At 44.1% G+C, this 19,923-nt stretch overlaps 3 protein-coding genes and 2 non-coding genes across 11 annotated transcripts in view; 3 read left to right on the top strand and 2 right to left on the bottom strand.

Annotated features, from left to right (window-relative positions):
- LOC106590608 (methionine synthase reductase) overlaps positions 1-3,661 on the bottom strand; it is a 29,400-nt gene extending 25,739 nt beyond the window's left edge. Inside the window, exons 1-8 of one of the 4 annotated variants that reach the window (XM_014181735.2) lie at positions 2,920-3,661; positions 2,551-2,698; positions 2,205-2,358; positions 1,965-2,082; positions 969-1,488; positions 783-896; positions 497-650; positions 257-345 (exon numbers count right to left, since the gene is read on the bottom strand). In XM_014181735.2, coding sequence (XP_014037210.2) covers positions 257-345; positions 497-650; positions 783-896; positions 969-1,488; positions 1,965-2,082; positions 2,205-2,358; positions 2,551-2,694 — 1,293 coding nt within the window. In that variant the 5' untranslated portion in view covers positions 2,695-2,698; positions 2,920-3,661. Of the gene's footprint in view, positions 1-256; positions 346-496; positions 651-782; positions 897-968; positions 1,489-1,964; positions 2,083-2,204; positions 2,359-2,550; positions 2,699-2,915 lie in introns of all 4 variants that reach the window. The other 3 variants (XM_014181734.2, XM_014181732.2, XM_014181733.2) reach the window with 3 other exon arrangements.
- A 98-nt stretch (positions 3,662-3,759) lies between these two features.
- LOC106590610 (T-complex protein 1 subunit epsilon) lies at positions 3,760-9,981 on the top strand. Its single transcript, XM_014181736.2, has 11 exons — positions 3,760-4,024; positions 4,638-4,698; positions 4,875-5,039; positions 5,521-5,719; positions 5,953-6,145; positions 6,717-6,866; positions 7,079-7,198; positions 7,390-7,575; positions 7,786-7,923; positions 9,022-9,202; positions 9,558-9,981. The coding sequence occupies exons 1-11, from the start codon at positions 3,920-3,922 to the stop codon at positions 9,683-9,685; spliced, it is 1,626 nt and encodes a 541-aa protein (XP_014037211.1). The 5' UTR covers positions 3,760-3,919; the 3' UTR covers positions 9,686-9,981.
- Positions 5,276-5,409, top strand: LOC123731566 (small nucleolar RNA SNORA49). The gene has a single exon (XR_006762776.1). It is a non-coding gene; the product is annotated as a small nucleolar RNA SNORA49 (small nucleolar RNA).
- LOC123731567 (small nucleolar RNA SNORA49) lies at positions 6,254-6,387 on the top strand. Its single transcript, XR_006762777.1, has one exon. It is a non-coding gene; the product is annotated as a small nucleolar RNA SNORA49 (small nucleolar RNA).
- A 6,108-nt stretch (positions 9,982-16,089) lies between the features above and the next one.
- LOC106590600 (pleckstrin homology-like domain family B member 2) overlaps positions 16,090-19,923 on the bottom strand; it is a 61,470-nt gene continuing 57,636 nt past the window's right edge. For all 4 annotated transcript variants that reach the window (XM_045710807.1, XM_045710808.1, XM_045710806.1 and 1 more), the window contains one exon: positions 16,090-19,818. In XM_045710807.1, the coding sequence (XP_045566763.1) occupies positions 19,678-19,818 (141 nt within the window). In that variant the 3' untranslated portion in view covers positions 16,090-19,677. The remainder of the gene's footprint in view (positions 19,819-19,923) is intronic.

Genomic DNA, 19,923 nt, shown 5'->3' with positions numbered 1-19,923 from the left:
TTTCTGCATTCAACAATGTTACATTGACGCCTTGACAAACAAGACAACGGCAAGTTGGATGAGGCAGAGACAGACTTGGCACCCAGGCAACATTCCTGCACCATACTGTACCTGCCAACACTGCAACCTTAGCTGTCTGCCACAGACACTCTAGGACCTTTGAGCGTGTATCTTACTGCAGTGCAGTAAACTTTTACAGACAGGTTCAGGTTCTGGACTGGGTAGTTCAGGTATAGGAAGAGAAAGGAGAAGGGACCTTCTTAGGGACAGTCCTGATCTCCAGACTCCAGGTGAGCAGGTGGTGCAGAGTGGTGTTCTCTGGGATGTAGGAGGGGATCTGAGCAGCTGGAGGGAAACAACACTGGGTCACATTTTACATCGATTACATATACTGTGTGTAGTTACATAGTTCAAATAAATGTGTTTAATGTCATCACTAGAGCTATATAGTATATAGAGACTATAAAAAAACACTGCTGCTGAGAAAACGGCATACTTTTCTTCTTGGTTTCTTTTCGCAGTGAGAGCTGGATGCGGTTGCTCTTCTGATCCTCTAGGCCCAGTCTATGGAGCAGCTCCCCCACCTCGGAGGCTCTGTTAGGGCAGAGCACATCAAGCGTGTCCCCAGGCTGGTAGGCCATAGGGTGGGACTGGGTACACAAAGGAGAGAATGGAGTAAAGAAACTACTTTAACCACCATTTCGATCTATTGACCTATCTATTGACCTATCTATTGGTCTCTGTATGAAAAACCATGTTGTAAGAGTGGGACGGCCACTCACTGAGATGTCCATCTCGATCAGAAGGGCTGTTTTAACTGAGTCGTCTCTGGTCAGCTGGACTGCACTGGAGATGGGAACCTCGTGAAGAGTCTCCTTACTGACCGGAGCATTGGTCTGGGAAGGGACAGGATATGAGGGGCTAGTGATGTTAGATTTCAAACAAATATGAGTTGAGAGACAACCCACCTCTTCTTCTATGGTGGCTTCCTGAAGCGTGACATCCAGGTAGGGTGGAGGCAGAGTTGGGACGTTGAGGGCCAACTCAGACAGCGGGGGCAAGGAGTGTGTCAGAGAGGCCTCTACAACAGCAGGGGGAGCCCCATTCTGTCCACTCTGTGTCGCTAACACTGACGTGCGATCAGAGACAACACTATGAAGTTTAAGAGCAGTCCCAGTGTTGTCGGTCACTGACACCGGTATGAGAGCAGTAACTGAGCTCCCGGTCTCTGATGCTGAAACAGCCAAAGAATCAGTCCTAGCACTCGCTGCTGTTCTGAGGGATTTGGTGCTCTGGGATTCTGATTCGTTGAGACTCAGGAGGTGGAGTTTGATGTCTGTTGCTGACGATTCAGGTGTTTCATTCGATGATACTCTCTGGTCCCTAACATGGCCATCTCTCTCAGGCTGAGGGGCGGCCATCTTGGATAACGCTCCTCTGATCGCCTCCCACAGTCCTTCAAGCCAGGGGTCCAACACCAACTCAAGCCTGGAAACACACACACACACACACACACACACACACACACACACACACACACACACACACACACACACACACACACACACACACACACACACACACACACACACACACACACACACACACACACACACACACACAGAGTTTGGATTACGAGATAAACTATTAACATGACACTACCAAGAGGCCACTACCAACTGAAGCCTGGACAGAAAGCAAAGACTATTCAGACTCACAGATAAGCAGTGTGATGGAACCGAAAGATAATGTGCCACACAACACAAACGAGGTGACAGGAGGTAAGTGGGGAAAGTACATTAAAAGTGTGTGTCTATTGATGCCACTTTTATTCCTACCGATTCATGAAGACATTGTACCCCTACTTTAAAGCTTCTTAGGTGAGTGCCAAGATTTAAAGTGGTTCTCATACATCATGTAATAAATATGTATTACTTTCCCAATTCAAAAGCCTTGGGCCTTACCCTACACCGTCGTCTGCATGTCCTGTTGCGTAGAAATGTTTAGCACCAAGATCCAGTAGACGGCTGTCAATAGTCTTGCCACATTTGCAGAAATCTGCATAGTTTGTATCACCCAGAGCTGGAGCAGAGAAGAAAAAAAAACAAGATATTGACCATCAACACAATAAATCTTATTTTAAAACCATAGTAGCAATTTATCTCAGCACTAGGCATTTCGTCTGACACACAATTCTTCTTTACCTAAAAAAGCATAGCAGAGGTGTGCATAGAGGTCGCTGGCCAGGGTCTTTAAATTGATTCTCTTGACAAACTTCAGGGCCGTGTCTGGTGGGTCCCCATCCCCTGTGGTAGACACAACGAACACCACAGGAGAACTCTCCTTCTCCAAGTTAAACTGAGGGTGGGATACACAAAACAGGATCAGTTATTCACATGAGAATAGAAGAGGCCAGTAACAACATCTACCACAAATATACTCATACATAGGCCTAGTTATGTTTCCTTAGCAGATTGATTGTTGGCGCCCGCATTGGAATGCATGTCATGGGAGGGCAGGTTGACACTATTTTCTGTTTGATAACTTTACCTTGTGTCCTTCGCTCAAGCAGCAGATATCAGCAAACAGTCCCCTCTCCTCGGCCTCGTCAACTATCCCCTCGGCTATAGACTGGGCCTGGCCTTTCTGAGACCCGTACAGAACCAGGAAGCGAGGCTTTAACTCACAAGGCATTCTGCTGGACAAGTGGAAACAACAGAAGTCAGTGAAACTTTACGTAATTGCAAGCAAATCTATAATTGTTGTGGCAACATTGTTCCTATTGTCATCAACAAAACATTGTGCAGAAACTGACAACCATCATCCATACTGACACGGATCCTTCCAAAACAGAGCCAAGTAAAACTGAATTCAGACTAGATCATCCACGACTGAATACATTTCATGCATCTTACCTACACACTCGGAAAGTTGAAGAACTAGTAGCAGATCCCCGTGGAATTCCTTTTGTAACATTGTATAATAAACCTCTGAACACGTTCAGCACCGTACAAAACCTACCCAGAAGTTACGTCACTTGTGACGCACGACATGCACCAGGAAGGAACACGCTGTCCTAATGCACGTGGATTTGTGTCCATTTATTTATCTAACGGTAACATAACACGAACTGCTTTTCTCTGATATGAGGATGCTTTTGGAGAACAGCTCTCTGAAACTCCATGAGATTCGCTTATCATCCAACAGGACTGACATGCAGATAGCTGTTAAAACTCCTGAGTGCCAGTCTTTCAGCTCTGTTCACTGACCAACTACTCAACTCAGTGATGGAGTCCGATATAGTTTATTTGGTGGAACTGACAGACAAAAATGGCACTAACTAGCTCACAAGCAAAATATTGAATTCACTTTTTTTCTGGACGACTTACTCAAGCCTGGGAAAGAGCAGCCTAACAATACCAGTAAAACTGCAAAATGAGCTGTCTGATAGTTTGCTGAAATAAACGTAGTCACCCAAAAACATTATCAAACGAATACAGTTATGGAGTTTTAAAGGCTTTGATACAACATTTTCCTCACACCAAAGACGTCCAGACTGCACCGCGAGATAAGAGGGATAGAATCGCGAGACTGGAGGAACTCATTTGCCAACGGGATAATAGGAAAATAAAGTAAATTAAAACATTTTATGCACAACATCTCTCTCAAACCGTTAATTGTATAAAAGGCAACTGAAATCTATGTTCATTATATAGTTTTAAAATAAAAAATGGAATCATCCTATGATTTCTCAACCTCCCCCTCCCCACTTTGTCTCGCCCTCCCCGCCCTGAGATCCTTCCAGAAGTCGCCGGCAGACCCGTGCGACCAAGTGCCAGCAACACTCCACTTTTTTCACCGATAAAAGTCTGAATTTCAGCCGTAGACACTTCTGAAGTGTCGCTGTTTTTCAGCCAATATGTCCGCTATGGGGCAGCTCGCGTTCGATGAATATGGACGGCCGTTCATCATCATCAAAGATCAGGACAAGAAGACTCGCTTATCGGGCCTTGATGCACTGAAGGTACAATGGATTTAACAAATCCCGTTAGCTAGCATGGTACTTCATTCATGTTTCAGCATCTTACCAAGGCACATTTGCAGAACACTTGCAACTTAAGACCCACTTGTTTAGTTAGCTAGCAAGTAAGTTAGTTATTATGGACTTATAGCTAACATTCTGAGCCAGTCAAATTGTATGTTTAATTTATGTTGTACAAGTTGGCTAGTTAGCGGATTAGCTACGGCATGCTAAGTCTGCCCATGTGCTTATTTTCTGAAGACCCCTGTGAGTCGCGGCTGGTTGTCAAATGAACAATGGAATCATTTAACTAGCTAATATGTCATCATAAGTTGTGTTTTCTCACTTAGTTATGATGAATAATAAATAAAGTGAAATTCATAGTTTGGTTTTATTGAACGTGCGTATGCTGTCATGCCGCTAACGTTAACTAGTTCGCTAGCTAAGTAGCTTAGCCAAAGTTAGCGGTCTAACCTAGATGACAAGGTTTGACCAACGTCAGTTGTCAAACATTCATTTTCACGGACATAGCCATCTACCTAGTCGACCATCCCCGCAGTATCCCTCCCTCAGCCGCAGTGAAGAAATTCACCAGATTTGCTTTTGTGTTTTGCAGTCTCACATCATGGCAGCAAAGGCGGTTGCCTCGACGCTGAGGACGTCACTAGGACCAAACGGTAAGGCCAAACAGCCACACTGAAGCTTATTCATTCACAGCGCTGTGATAAAGCCACTGCTAGTATTTTTGTGTGCCCTACCCCTCTGGTTAACACAATAACAGCTACCTGAGCTACACATTCATCTTGAAGTACATTTAACCCCCCCCCCCCCTTCACTTTTCCTCTTTCATTAGGCCTGGACAAGATGATGGTTGACAGGGATGGGGAGGTGACTGTCACCAACGACGGAGCCACCATCCTCAGCATGATGGATGTGGACCACCAGATCGCCAAGCTCATGGTGGAGCTCTCCAAGTCTCAGGACGACGAGATCGGCGACGGGACCACCGGAGTTGTTGGTATGCTCCCCTATATATTTGAGTCTCCCTGATTTGATCTTTGACTCATTAGCTTATTAATTAAACAATTGTGGTCTCTTGCATCTCTATCCTGTTAGTAGGCTGTCATTGTAAATAAGAATTTGATCTTGACTGACTTGCCTAGTTTAAAAAAAACAACATTGGATGGTAGACTACTCCTGGTTCCTTTTTTTTGTGCCAATCCAGACATTGGATTAATATTGCAGAATGTTCCTCTTCCCCTCCCTTACACCAGTCACTCTGTCCCCAGTGGAGTGGTCTGACATTGACAGGGGACACAGCACCACTGCTCTCTCACCTCTCATCTAGGACCTTCATCTTACATGGGGCTTGTGAGAGAGCTGACAATTTCTGAAAGCCATTCACATTACCTGCAATTCTTTCTATGATAAGATTGTTAATCAATGCAGAATCATATTGGTACACTCATCCAAACAAACTCCTCACCCCTCCTCTCCAGTGCTGGCTGGTGCTCTCCTGGAGGAGGCAGAACAGCTGCTGGACAGGGGCATCCACCCCATCCGTATCTCTGACGGTTACGACCAGGCCGCCAAGATCGCCATCGCGCAGCTGGACAAGATCAGCGAGACTTTTCCTTACGACCCCAGCAACACAGAGCCACTCATCCAGACCGCCATGACCACACTAGGTTCCAAAGTGTGAGTTTTACTGGAAGTTGGTGCTTTTTTTTGGTGCTTTTTCATGACAACTTTCAGAAATGTCAGTTATGGTCCAGCTAGCTGTTGGCATGGCAAGATGGTGTAGAGTTTTGCGCTCTTTGCACAAATTGATTTGGCCCAGATGTGATGGCATACATGTATTATTTATGAACCTTGTCCGTTGGTTTCATTAGGTCTCATACACATTTCTCTCTCCATCTTCCTTCTTCCAGGATCAACCGCTGCCACAGACAGATGGCGGAGATCGCGGTGAACGCCGTCCTGACTGTGGCGGACATGAACCGTAAGGACGTGGACTTTGAGCTGATCAAGATGGAGGGCAAGGTGGGAGGCAAGCTGGAGGACACCCAGCTCATCAAGGGAGTCATCATAGACAAGGAGTTCAGCCACCCTCAGATGCCCAAGGTACACAACCACACACAGACGGCAGCGGTGCCTCAGCCACACAGTTGATACAAGGGTCATGTAATGCTGTCACCTCAGATGTAAACTAGGATGCAGTGTGTTACTCCTCTTCCCCTCCCTTACACCAGTCACTCTGTCCCCAGTGGAGTGGTCTGACATTGACAGGGGACACAGCACCACTGCTCTCTCACCTCTCATCTAGGACCTTCATCTTACATTGGGCTTGTGAGAGAGCTGACAATTTCTGTAGATTTAATATATCTATTTTTTAACCTTTATTTAACTAATAAGAACAAATTCTTATTTCCAATGACGGCCTACCAGGGAACAGACTGGGTTAACTGCCTTGTTCAGGGGCAGAACGACAGATTTTTACCTTGTCAGCTTGGGGATTCGATCTTGCAACCGATCTTCAACTAGTCCAACGCTCTAACCACTCGGCTACCTGCCGCCCTCAATGTTTTCTTTTAGCCCATCTGAGTCTAAAGCACTCCCATTTTAAATTTTATTTAACAAGGTAAATCATCCAGTTGTCTTCTACAACAATCTCCTTTACTCCTTTTCCCCTCAGCTCCTGAAAGACACAAAGATGGCCATCCTGACCTGCCCGTTTGAGCCCCCTAAGCCCAAGACCAAGCACAAGCTGGACGTGACCTGTGTGGAGGAATACAAGGCCCTGCAGAAGTATGAGAAGGACAAGTTCCTGGAGATGATCAAACAGGTCAGTCACACGACCTTTCACAACTTACTATTTCTCTACAACACAGCTGCTAAAGGTAGATTCCTGTCATTCAGTCAGCACAACTAGAAGATGTGTATATGAAGGACCCTCATTTCATTAAATATGATCTAAACTAAAGCTAGAGTTGACTGAATATGTCATGTGATGAAATAACATGAATAAGTGAATTGTCATATTGTGACTTTTCTCAGATCAAGGATACTGGCGCTAACCTGGCCATCTGCCAGTGGGGCTTCGATGACGAGGCCAACCACCTGCTGCTGCAGAATGAGCTGCCTGCCATCCGCTGGGTCGGAGGGCCTGAGATCGAGGTGAGACACACACACACTACACACACACACACTGCATACACACACACACACTGCACACACACACTGCATACACACACACTGCATACACACACTACACTGCATACAGACGCCATGCCATTCAGCTGCAAAATGTTGGTTTATTTTCCCCCATGTGTTCCTGTGTTGCTAACCTCTGTTTCACCCTGCCTCAGCTGATTGCCATAGCGACAGGAGGCCGCATCGTGCCACGGTTCTCTGAGCTGACTGCTGAGAAGCTGGGTTCAGCCGGCGTAGTCAAGGAGATCTGCTTCGGCACGACCAAGGACCGCATGCTGGTCATCGAGGAGTGCAAGAACTCCAGGGCAGTCACCATTTTCATCCGCGGAGGAAACAAGATGGTGGGTGGACTGCTAGTCTGCTAATGTTGACTGTTGGAGACGATGCTGAAGGGACTGATAATCAGTTTATGTAGACAGTTCAGAGATTCCCAATCATTGGTATCTCTTTCGGATGGACAGTTCTGGTCCTGGAGGGCTGTCGGTATGCATGCTTTAATTGCAGCCCAGCACTAACTCTCCCATTTTATATTTTTTTGATTTCCCTGTCAGATCATTGAGGAGGCTAAGCGCGCGCTGCATGACGCGCTGTGTGTCATCCGTAACCTGGTCAGGGACAACCGCATCGTGTACGGGGGCGGAGCCTCTGAGATCGCCTGTGCCCTCGCCGTCAACCAGGCCGCTGACAAGGTACAATGTACATACACCACTATCACACCGAATCAGGTCAAACATCTGCAGTACCTTTTAGAAAGTATTCACAGCCCTTAACTTTTCCCACATTTTGTTGTTAGTGGGACTAAAATGGGTTTGTCTTTTTTTGTGTCAGTGATCTACACATTTAGAACATTTTTATATAAAAAAAAAAGTGAAATCTTAATTAGATAAGTATTCAAACCCCTGAGACAATACATGTTAGAATCACATTTGGCAGCGATTACAGCTGTGAGTCTTTCTGGTTAAGTCTAAGAGATTTGCACACTTGGATTGTGCAACATTTGCCCATTAAAAAAATCTATAATAATATTCAAGCTCTGAAGATGTTATTGATCATGGCTAGATAGCCATTTCCGGGTCTTCCCATAGATAAAAAAAAACTAGCTCTTGGTAGTAATTTTTTTTAATCCTGAAAAACTCCCCAGTCCTTAACAATTACAAGCATACCCATAACATGACGCAGCCACCACTATGCTTGAAAATATGGAGAATGGTACTCGGTGACGTGTTGTATGTTTGGGGCACGCTGTATTGATAAACTCTGGATGGTGTAACCTCACCATGCTCAATGGGTTATTCTATGTTTTCTGTTTTTTTTTAATGTTTACCCATCTACCAATATGTCCTTTGCAAGGCATTGGAAAATGCCTGGTCTTTGTGGTTGAATGTGTTTGAAATTCACTGCTCGACTGAGGGACCTTACAGAAAATTGTATGTGTGGGGTACGGGGGTGAGACTCATTCAAATGATGTTAAACACTATTATTGCACACTTATGTGACTTGACCACATTTGTACTCCTGACCTTATTTAGGCTTGCCATAACAAAGGGGTTGACTACTTATTGACTCAATACATTTCAGCTATTTAATTTGTACAAATTTAGAAAAATATAATTCCACTTTGACATTATGGCGTTTTGGGTCTAGGCCAGTGACACATCTTCATTTAATCCATTTTAAATCCAGGCTGTAACAATTTGTTGTTGAAAAGGTCAGTAATAGCCTGATGTTGATAATGATGGTGAGTTATCTGAAACAAAGCCATGTGCTCATCTCTACTCTTTCTGCAGTGCCCATCTCTGGAGCAGTATGCCATGCGTTCGTTTGCTGATGCCCTGGAGGTGATCCCCATGGCCCTGGCAGAGAACAGCGGGCTCAACTCCATCCAGACCATGACTGAGGTCCGTGCCAGGCAGGTCACAGAGTCCAACCCAGCCCTGGGCATCGACTGTCTGCACCTTAACACCAACGGTAAGGACAGACAAGGTGGAAAATGTAATAAAATAAATAGATTAATAAAAGTTAATTGGATATACAAAATATTGTAAATATACCAATGTTACCTAACACTTAATATAAAGCACGTGTCAAACTCATTCCACAGAGGGCCATGTGTCTGGGGGTTTTCGCTCAGCCCTTGTACTTTATTGATGAATTAAGGTTACTTATGAGTGAGGAACTCTCCTCACCTGGTTGTCTTCATTGACAGGGAAAAACCAGCAGTCACTAGGCCCTCCATGGAATGAGTTTGACACCCTTGATATTACGCATTAGATCTTTTCCTAAATAAATGTGTTATTGATGTTGACCCTCTTCTCTCCCCCAGACATGAAGCAGCAGCATGTTATTGAGACTCTTCATGGGAAGAAGCAGCAGATCTCTCTGGCCACACAGGTAGTCAAAATGATCCTGAAGATAGACGACATCAGAAGTCCTGGAGAGGCAGAAGACTAGGGACCTCCCACTGAGCGCATGCTCGGCCTGGTCTTCTAGAACTGTGTTCTTCTAATCTAGAATGTTCCGGAACAGAGGCATTCTAGAATGGCTGTGTTTTAAGAATGTTCTAGAACTCAAATACAGAGTTCTAGACTGTTCCTGTGATCTAGAGAAGCCTTTAGGCACTTGTCGAGCACTGTGTCCAACCCTGCGTACTGTTATTTATCATTTGATACTGAACCCCCCCCCGCACACACACACACAAGCTCTTGTAATGCTGAAGTCATCAATAAAATGTTTGTCTGTGCAATTTCTCTGGCTTGTGGATTTCCCCCCTTGATGATACAATACTAGTTGTAAGCACAGAATCGTCTACAATATAATTGTACGCTATAGCGTTAAGATTTCCCTTCACTGGAACTACAGGGCCTAGCCCAAACCATTATTTCTCCTCCACCAACCTTTACAGTTGGCACTGCATTCGGACAGGTAGTGTTCTGGCATCTGCCCAACCCAGATTTGCCCGTCGGACTGCCAGATGGTGAAGCGTGATTAATCACTCCAGAGAACTAGTTTCCTGAGTCCAATTGCGGTGAGCTTTACACCACTCCATCCAATGCTTGTTATTGTGCGTGGGGATTTTAGGTTTATGTGCGGCTGCTCGGCCATGGAAACCCATTTCATGAAGCTCCTGACAAACAGTTATTGTGCTGATGTTGCTTCCAGAGGCAGTTTGGAGCTCGGTAGTGAGTGTTGCAACCGAAGACAGACGCGCTATGCACTTCAGCACTCGACGGTCCCGTTCTGTGAGCTTGTGTGGCCTACCACTTTGTGGCTGAGCCGTTATTGCTCCTAGACATTTCCACTTCACAATAACATCACTTACAGTTGACCGGGGCAGCTCTAGCAGGGCAGAAATTTGACAAACTGACTTGTTGGAAAAGTGGCATCCTATGATGGTCCCTGAGCTCTTCGGTACGGGCTATGTTACTGACAATGTTTGTCTATTGAAACTGAATGGCTGTGTGCTGGATTTATTACACCGTTCAGCCAAATTCACTCATTTGAAGGGGTGTCCACATACTTTTGGCGGTGCAGTGTAAGAACATAAATGGTGTTCAGTTACTTGGTTTAGTTTGATTACATCAGGGTTCAAGTGCCAACAGCAACAAGCCAATGATGGGAGACATTCATTTAGTAATGTTTATGAGAACAACCCTAGTTCAATACAGCATTTCTCCCTCACACAGGGAAGAGTCGGAAGGTACATCACCTGTGAGCACACACACTGCGGGAATACACATGTAGACCACATCCCCCAGCTCGAGACAATCCATTTTTATTTATTTAACCAGGTAAAACCCATTGAGGTTAAAAAACCTATTTTGTGAGGGTGACAAGAAGGCAAAACGGAAATAGCAGCATGTCCAAAAAACATTACAGAAAAATACAGAATGCACACAAAAGACAGTCACAAGTTAAAGATACAATTAAAGATTAGAAACAACTGCAGTTATCATAAACAGTACTGTCCATCAGAGTCTTACAAGATACACATGATTGTACTGATGAGCAAATATCGTACTCCCGAAATGACGGCGTTTCACGGCAGTTCATGTAAAGTAGTAGACTCCTCTCACTGGCGCTGTGAAGATACCAGAGGAGATGCAGGAAGACGTCAGCGCTGTCCATCTGTCGTAAACACTAGGACTGTCAGTTATTGCATTCATACTCTTGTCTATGAGCCGCTCAGTAGAGGTTGTCCACTCCTATATAGGAAGTCATTTTTTTTCTCTTTACAATCTGATTGTAATGGAACAGAGACGTTCTGAAGTAGTAGTACGAACTACTGTGCCTGTAACTGGGTTGTGGATGGTTCGGATGTTGGTGATCACTGCTGTAGATCAGAGTGGTTTCAGTACTGAAGGGTCCCAATAGTCCATCACCTAAAGTAGCAGAGAAGGCCATCTTTGGTCTGCCTGCAAACACAGATCCTGTGTGGCTGAGTTGGTAGAGCATGGCACTTGCATCGCCACGGTTGTGGGTTTGATTCCCATGGAGAACTAGCACACAAAAAAAATCATATGAAAATGTATGCACCCACTACTGTAAGATGCTCTGGATAAGAGTGTCTGCTAAATGTAAATTATAAAACAATAAGCCACATAATTAATTTGAGCACAACTGTGCAATTTCAGGTTGATTCCTGATTTTGGAATTTTACAAATCTGATCAAAGTGAAATATAAATCATGTTTGTCCTTCTATACATTTTATCCAGATGTTGAAGCTAACTATGAACTTTGAACTAACTGTCCAGTGAAAATCTCACTTTTAAAAGCTCATATTCTGGCCTCCCGAGTGGCGCAGCGGTTTAAGGCACTGCATTGCAGTGCTAGAGGTGTCATTACAGACCCAGGTTTGATCCTGGGCTGTGCCACAGCTGGCTGTGACTGGGAGACCCATGAGGCAGCACACAATTGGCCCGACGTCGTCTGTGTTAGGGGAGGGTTTGGCATGCCATTTCCTTGTCCCATCCCACTCTAGTGACTCCTTGTGGTGGGCTGGGTGCCTGCAAGCTGACTCGGTAGCCAGCTGGATGGTGTTTCCTCTGACACATTGGTGCGGTTGACTTCTGGGTTAAGTGAGCAGTGTGTCTAGAAGCTTAGGAGGATTGTTTTTCGGGAGGACGCATGGCTCTCGACCTTCGCCTCTCCCGAGTCCGTAGGGGAGTTGCAGCGATGAGACAATACTATAACTACCAATTGGATATTGTGAAATAGGGGGGTAAAAAATATATCATAATTTAAAAAGTTAATATTCTGTGTGGCTCAGTTAGTAGAGCGTGGTGCTTGCAACCCCAGTGTTGTGGGTTTGATTCCCACAGGGGACCAGTACATAAAAAATGTATGGCAATGTTTGTACTCACTACTGTAAACTCCATTATTAATTGAAGCACAACAATGCAATTTCAGGTTTATGCCTGATTTTGGCATATTACAATTCTTATCAAAGTCAAATATAAATCATGTTTGTATCCATTTGTCTTCTATACATTTTATCCAGATCCTAAAGCTAACTGTGAAGTAACTGTCCAGTGAAAATATCACTTTGAAAAAGTTCAGATTCTGTTAACTCATACCCAAATAATGTTGTGACCAAAGCATAAATTGGACCAAAAAAACCCACATAAAATTTGTACCTCAAACAAACGCTTGCTATTTCCTCATAAAACATGATGTCATATTGGCTGAACTGGCCAATCAGCGGTATAATCGCATGAATATTTTTTATGAACGGTATACGCCCACACCATTCCAACACAGAAAAGTGAATTACCACTTTTTGGAAGGAAAACTACTTCACTCGTAATTAATTATAGGTCATATTTCATAGAAATCTGGAAACACTGGACATTTACTAAATATGGATGAATTAACATGGGGAAAGGTTGTCTGCATCTGTTGCCTGCATTCTCTTTCTTCAGCTCCTCCTAGCTCCCTCTCACTGGCCGCAGTGGAGGCTGCTAAGGGGAGGACAGGCTGATGGTAATGGCTGAAACGGAGCGAATTGCATCAAATACATGGAAACCATACATTTGATGTATGTGATACCATTCCACTGATTCCTCTCCAGCCATTACCATGAGCCTGTCCTCCCCAAATAAGGTCTCACCAACCTCATGTGACTGGAACTCAGTCTGGCCTCCAAGCCTGTGGTTTTAAACATTTGCAATAGCAAAGTTGAATTGAGTTATCCTGCTCTTCTTTAAGATGATTTGTTGTAATACCTGTGTTTTCACTCTCACTGGCTGTCACTCTTGCTTCCAGGGCTGACATAACCAATGCTCCCTCTAAACTTCACATGTGCTTCCCTCAGACAGCTGCCCAGAAGAAATATGAGCCCAAGCAGAGAAGCACGAGATTGAACTTCACTTAACTTTCTACAGTTTTCCCTTTTAGTTAACACTATCGAGGTTTCGCTTTACTGTAGGAATTGTGATCGAATCAACGCAATATTAGACACTTTCAATGCAATATCCCGAAACAAAACTATGCATAGTTTGTTTCAGTGTGAAAAACGAACTGTGCAAGATATGTTCTTGTAGGCAGAGCGCATTGGAGTAGGATTGTATTTGCATTCACAGGCACGACTCAGTTCGTGCCATAACCAATCAGAGCTGCAGTAACCCTGTATGCAAATAGCCATTGCCATATATGGATCTGTGCCGTTCCCTTTGAAGTGTGCTGTGCTCCGGCTACAGCGGTGGAGAGTAGATGATGCTTGTTTTCAGATCAAAGTGAGAGCTGCATGTAGCCACATGTGCACATGTTGTTCAAATTTGCTCAGTGCCGTAGATACTTTTAGGTTTACATTGGACATAACATGAAAGAAAATATTATTTAAAAGTTACTACTGTACCATGTTAAACCATATCAAACATTACTCAAATAAATGTATATTTTAAACTGATATTTCTGTGATATTTACCTGCATTCTATCTCTCCAGCTCCTCTACCTTGTCCTTCTGGAGCAGCAGATCAGTCTTGGTGACACTCAGGTGGCTTTCACTCTGGCCCCCATGGCTGACCGTTAAGCTGCTTGTGCTTATGTTTCATTATAAACTGGGTGGTTTAAGCCATGAATGCTGATTGGCTGACAGCCATGGTATATCAGACCGTATACCACGGGTATGGCAAAACATTTTTACTAATTACATTGGTAACCAGTTGACAGCAATTGAACACCTTGGGGGTTTGTGGTATATGGCCAATATACCATGACTAAGGGATGTATCCAGGCACTCCGCGTTGCGTCGAGGATAAAAACAGCCCTTAGCCGTGGTATATTGGCCATATACCACACCCCCTCGGGCCTTATTGCTTAAGTATACTGACCTTATAATGACCTAAAACTCAACTTCCACATTTAGAAAATGCCAATTACCTGCATTCTCCCCCTCGCTGTCTCTGTCTGGCCTCTCTGTTCCACCCCGTCTCTCAGCTCAGCCCAGATGTCAGGTTCAGCAGCAAAGCTGGTAGACTGTGTTTGACCCTGTTGAGTGATGTCATTCTCTCCAGCGGTGTAAAGTACTTAAGTAAAAATACTTTAAAGTACTACTTAAGTAGTTTTTTTTTAGGGTATCTGTACTTTACTTTACTATTTATATTTTTGACAACTTTTACTTTACTACATTCCTAAAGAAAATAATGTACTTTTACTCCCTACATTTTCCCTGAAACCCAAAAGAGCTCGTTACATTTTAATGCTCAGCAGGACAGGAACATGGTCATTTTAATACTCAGCAGGACAGGAACATGGTCATTTTAATGCTCAGCAGGACAGGAACATGGTCATTTTAATGCTCAGCAGGACAGGAACATGGTCATTTTAATGCTCAGCAGGACAGGAACATGGTCATTTTAATGGTCAGCAGGACAGGAACATGGTCATTTTAATGGTCAGCAGGACAGGAACATGGTCCAATTCAAACTTATCAAGAGAACATCCCTGGTCATCCCTACTGCCTCTGATCTGGAGGACTCACTAAACAGAGAACATCCCTGGTCATCCCTACTGCCTCTGATCTGGAGGACTCACTAAACACAGAACATCCCTGGTCATCCCTACTGCCTCTGATCTGGAGGACTCACTAAACACAGAACATCCCTGGTCATCCCTACTGCCTCTGACTAAACTGACTAAACACATAATGCTTAGTTTGTAAATTATGTCTGAGTATTTATTTAAAACTAAATACTTTTACTCTAGTATTTTACTGGGTGACTTTCAATTTTACTTGAGTCATTGTCTATTAAGGCATCTTTACTTTTACTCAAGTATGACAATTCAATACTATTTCCACCACGTCTCTGACCCCCCCACACTCGCTCTCCCTGAGCCCATGCCCCAGACAGACAGAACAGAAACACTTGCAGAGTTACAGCACCCCTCATTCTGGAATAGACTACATCATTTCTGAAGAGATTCCATGTGGCACAGTCCCTTCTTTATATACACTAAGAATTTAGTGAGCCATTGCATGATAATTTAACATGTGTTACTGACATGAAAAAACTAAATCATCAAGAACTTCCTAATGCCAACTGAACAGCAAACAGTGCCAAAGATGTCATAGCAGGTGTCTTCTATCTGATGTTTTCTCAGACCGCTTTAGTCGAAGGTCTCTAATTCCCAAAGTAAAACTCGGTGGGAACACAATGTGCCTTTACATCTGTGTCTGAAGAGAGGACCAGGATTCAGTCTGAATACAGGACAAGATCACCCTCTAGTGGTTCTCATTTGATACTGCTGGTTCTGAGCACATGGATCCTCTGTGAAAGGTAAGCAAAACCAGAATCTTTGTGTTCAACAAATCAATACCGAATGATCATTCTCTTTTCAAGAAAAATGACCAAACACTTTTTCAAGGCACAATATGTTCTTGCTTTATTTTTCTGTATGCAAAAATAAAGATACATGGATTGATAATCAATAGCATATTGATAGCATATAAATACAATATGATGATAAAATCAAACAATGATATCATTCAAATGTGTATATATATTTTTTTGAATGGTTAAAAAGCACATTAACGCCCAATACCGCATCAACCCCTGGCTAGCCAGACCCCAGATACTCGCATGCAGAGATGATTTGACCTCTGGCTACACTGGAGGACACAACAAAGGACATAAAGGCTGAGTAAACATCAGTAACTTGAACCCTATGCAACCAGGAAGTTTAATGACTGTTGTTTTGCTTGTTTACTACAGCACATCATGTTGCTATCGGCGAAGACTGCTGAGGTGAGGACGGCTCATAATGTCACCAACCTCCTGTGGTTGCTATGTACATTACTAGTTAATCAACAACCAATCACTTTGTCAACATAATGATGCGTAAAAACACTGGCCAATCCCAGTAGAGTTACCGGTGAGAATTAATGCAGCTGTTGGAGAATTCTTCCTTAGAAAAAAGTTTAAAAAAATAATAAAATACAGAAATAAGAACAACCGTCCATTTGAGTCACAGAGAAAAGAGAGGATCTAGTCCTGGCGCCGGAACCGCACGCTGGTCGTATCCTTCCACTCTGGCCGAAGCGCCACTCTTTACAGCTTCAACTGGATGTGTCCCTCCGCCCTGGCAGCATCACACCTTCTACACCATTAACTGAGTGTGTCCCTCCGCCCTGGCCGCATCACACCTTCTACACCATTAACTGAGTGTGTCCCTCCACCCTGGCCGCATCACACCTTCTACACCATTAACTGAGTGTGTCCCTCCGCCCTGGCCGCATCACACCTTCTACACCATTAACTGAGTGTGTCCCTCCGCCCTGGCAGCATCACACCTTCTACACCATTAACTGAGTGTGTCCCTCCGCCCTGGCCGCATCACACCTTCTACACCATTCGTTTTTTCCAATTGCTAACACACTAAAATGACATGCACAGCACAATTTAAACTGACACACAGAGAGCAAAACCTCTTCTCAAGTCTCCAAAAGTCTAAACACATTTTCTGCTTTACACACATTTTGCAATTCAAAATGGCACTTTTTAAATGTACTGCACACGGTTCTCTGCATAAGACACAATCTGACAAAGTCACATGTTTGCTATTTCAAAACACTGCCATTCAAAATGACACTACATGAGCTAATTGGCCAATACATGTGCCACCTGGCCAAACACCTCAATGGTTAAATTGTTACCACTTCAATCAGGAAGTAAGCACTATGAAAAGACCACAGGTGAGCACCTTTTGTTTTACAACAACAATGGAAGCCGTTGCAGAGAGAGGAAGAGGAAGAGGGAGGGTGAGAATGAGAGGGGGAGGAAGAGTGAGAGGTAGGGTTAGAGCTGGTAGAGGAGTTCATGGCCAAAGAAGACAACTTTCAAATGAAATCAGAGCAACCTTAGTTGATCATGTCATCAACCATGGGCTGACAATGCGAGAGGCTGGACAGAGACTGCAGCTCAACTTCAGCCGTTTTACTGTCGCCTGTGTCATCCGGACATTTAGACTGGAGTACAGGTATGGAACCAAAATGTCTTTCACACTATGTAGTACACCCCATGTCATAGTGTATCAGTTGGGTGACACCTGTTTACTTCATGAATGGCTGATGTCATACACTAACTGCACAAATTTCCTATAGAATTGACTCTACTGTGGGGGAAATATCTTTAGGCTGCATTGTCCAAGCCCTATATATTTTTTTTTGTTTTTCTAAAGGACTGAGAGACGCAACCATGGTGGAGGAAGGGGCCAAATGTTCACCGGGGTACAGGAAGCTGCCATTGTAAACTTGGTTTTGGAAAATAAGGAAATCAGATTACGAGAAATTCAAAGCCACATCACCCAAGACAACACAACATTCAACGAGTCAGTCTGTCCACATTGGCTCGCGTTCTCAAACGAAACCAAATCCGAATGAAACAACTTTATAAGGTGCCGTTTGAGAGAAACTCTCAAAGAAACAAAGAGGTCAGACGAGCATATGTGGATGTAAGTACAATATTGACTGCAGTACACTACACGCAACATTGTTTCCCAGTGTACTGGATAACACCATATTGACTGCTTTTGTTCTTTGTTTTCAGGGAGTACTGGAAATGGATGCTCATGCAATCCCACGAATTCATCTTTATAGATGAGGCTGGGTTCAACCGAGCAAAGACCAGAAGAAGGGGGAGAAACGTCATTGGCCACAGAGCCATTCTAGATGTTCCTAGCCAACGTGGTGGGAACATCACAATGTGCGCTGCCATCTCCAATACGCATGGTGTCCTCCACCGTCATGACAACCTTGGACCATACAACACAGCCCATATTCTCCCATTTCTGGACAGACTCCACAACATTCTCATACCACCAGAGCGTATGAATGATGCAGACCATCAAAGAACCCGGTACGTTGTAGTATGGGACAACGTGAGCTTTCATCGTGCAGCCCCAGTCCAAAACTGGTTTTCTGACCACCCACCATTTCTCGTGCAATACCTCCCACCATACTCACCATTTCTGAACCCCATAGAAGACTTATTTTCGGCATGGCGGTGGAAGGTATACGACCGGCAGCCCTTTGTGCGCATGCCTCTTGTGCAGGCTATGGAAGAGGCATGTGATGAGATTGATGTGGATGCGATTCAGGGATGGATAAGGCACTCAATGCGCTTCTTCACTCGATGTCTGGCAAGGGAAGATATTGCCTGTGATGTGGACGAGGCGATGTGGCCAGACCCAGCTGTGCGGCAAGATGCTGCCTAATTATTTTTCTTGTCTCTTTATCTTCTATATATTTTTTTCAGTTTACTGTTTTTTTGGGAGCATATTTTTGTTCAGTCCAATGTAAATATATCTGCTGTGCATATGTTGCACTGACTTGTTTGGTGAAAAATAAAATGTTTCAACAGCATGTGTGTGTATCTGCAAATATTTCTGCGCATCTGAAGAATTTTCTACAATTTGAACTATTTTAGTATTATGGCAAAGCATACTAAAGATGAGTGCTTTTCATTATGCCCAACAGTGTGTAGTTGGTTAGACAAAAATCTGGTAATATGAATGAAGTGTGTGCCATTTCGTGCAAACGTTTGATTTTGATATGTAGTTTTGGTTGCAGTGCTTCATTTTGCAGGATATATGAGGTATTTTGCAGTTTGGGTGTGTGGTTTTGTGTTAAGTATTCTGATAAAACCAGCCTAGTTTGAAAAATTGTTTTAGCAATTGGGAAAAACTGAGTGTGTCCCCTGGCCGCATCACACCTTCTACACCATTAACTGAGTGTGTCCCTCCGCCCTGGCTACATCACACCAGCGTTTCTCAAACTCGGTCCTCGGGACAGCAAAGGATGCACGTTTTGTTTTTTGCCCTAACACTACACAGCTGATTCAAAGCTTAATGATTTGTTTATTATTTGAATCAGCTGTGTAGTACGAGGGCAAAAAACAAAACGTGCATCCTTTGCTGTCCCGAGGACCGAGTTTGAGAAACCCATTTCTACACCATGAACTGAGTGTATCCCTCGGCCCCAGTGACGATAACATCTATCCAGATCCTCATGGCCTCAGGAGAGGGGGCCAGCATGTAGTAGATCCTATCATGAGTCTTCACACTGAACGTCAGACACGGGTTAGGACTCTGGAGAGAGAGAGAGAGGGGCAGGGGTTAGGACTCTGGAGAGAGAGAGAGAGAGAGAGAGAGAGAGGGGCAGGGGTTAGGACTCTGGAGAGAGAGAGAGAGAGG

Source organism: Salmo salar, chromosome ssa29 (assembly GCF_905237065.1).
Source record: "Salmo salar chromosome ssa29, Ssal_v3.1, whole genome shotgun sequence".
In the NCBI taxonomy this organism is placed as follows: domain Eukaryota; kingdom Metazoa; phylum Chordata; class Actinopteri; order Salmoniformes; family Salmonidae; genus Salmo; species Salmo salar.
This window is presented reverse-complemented; position numbering and strand designations above follow the sequence as displayed.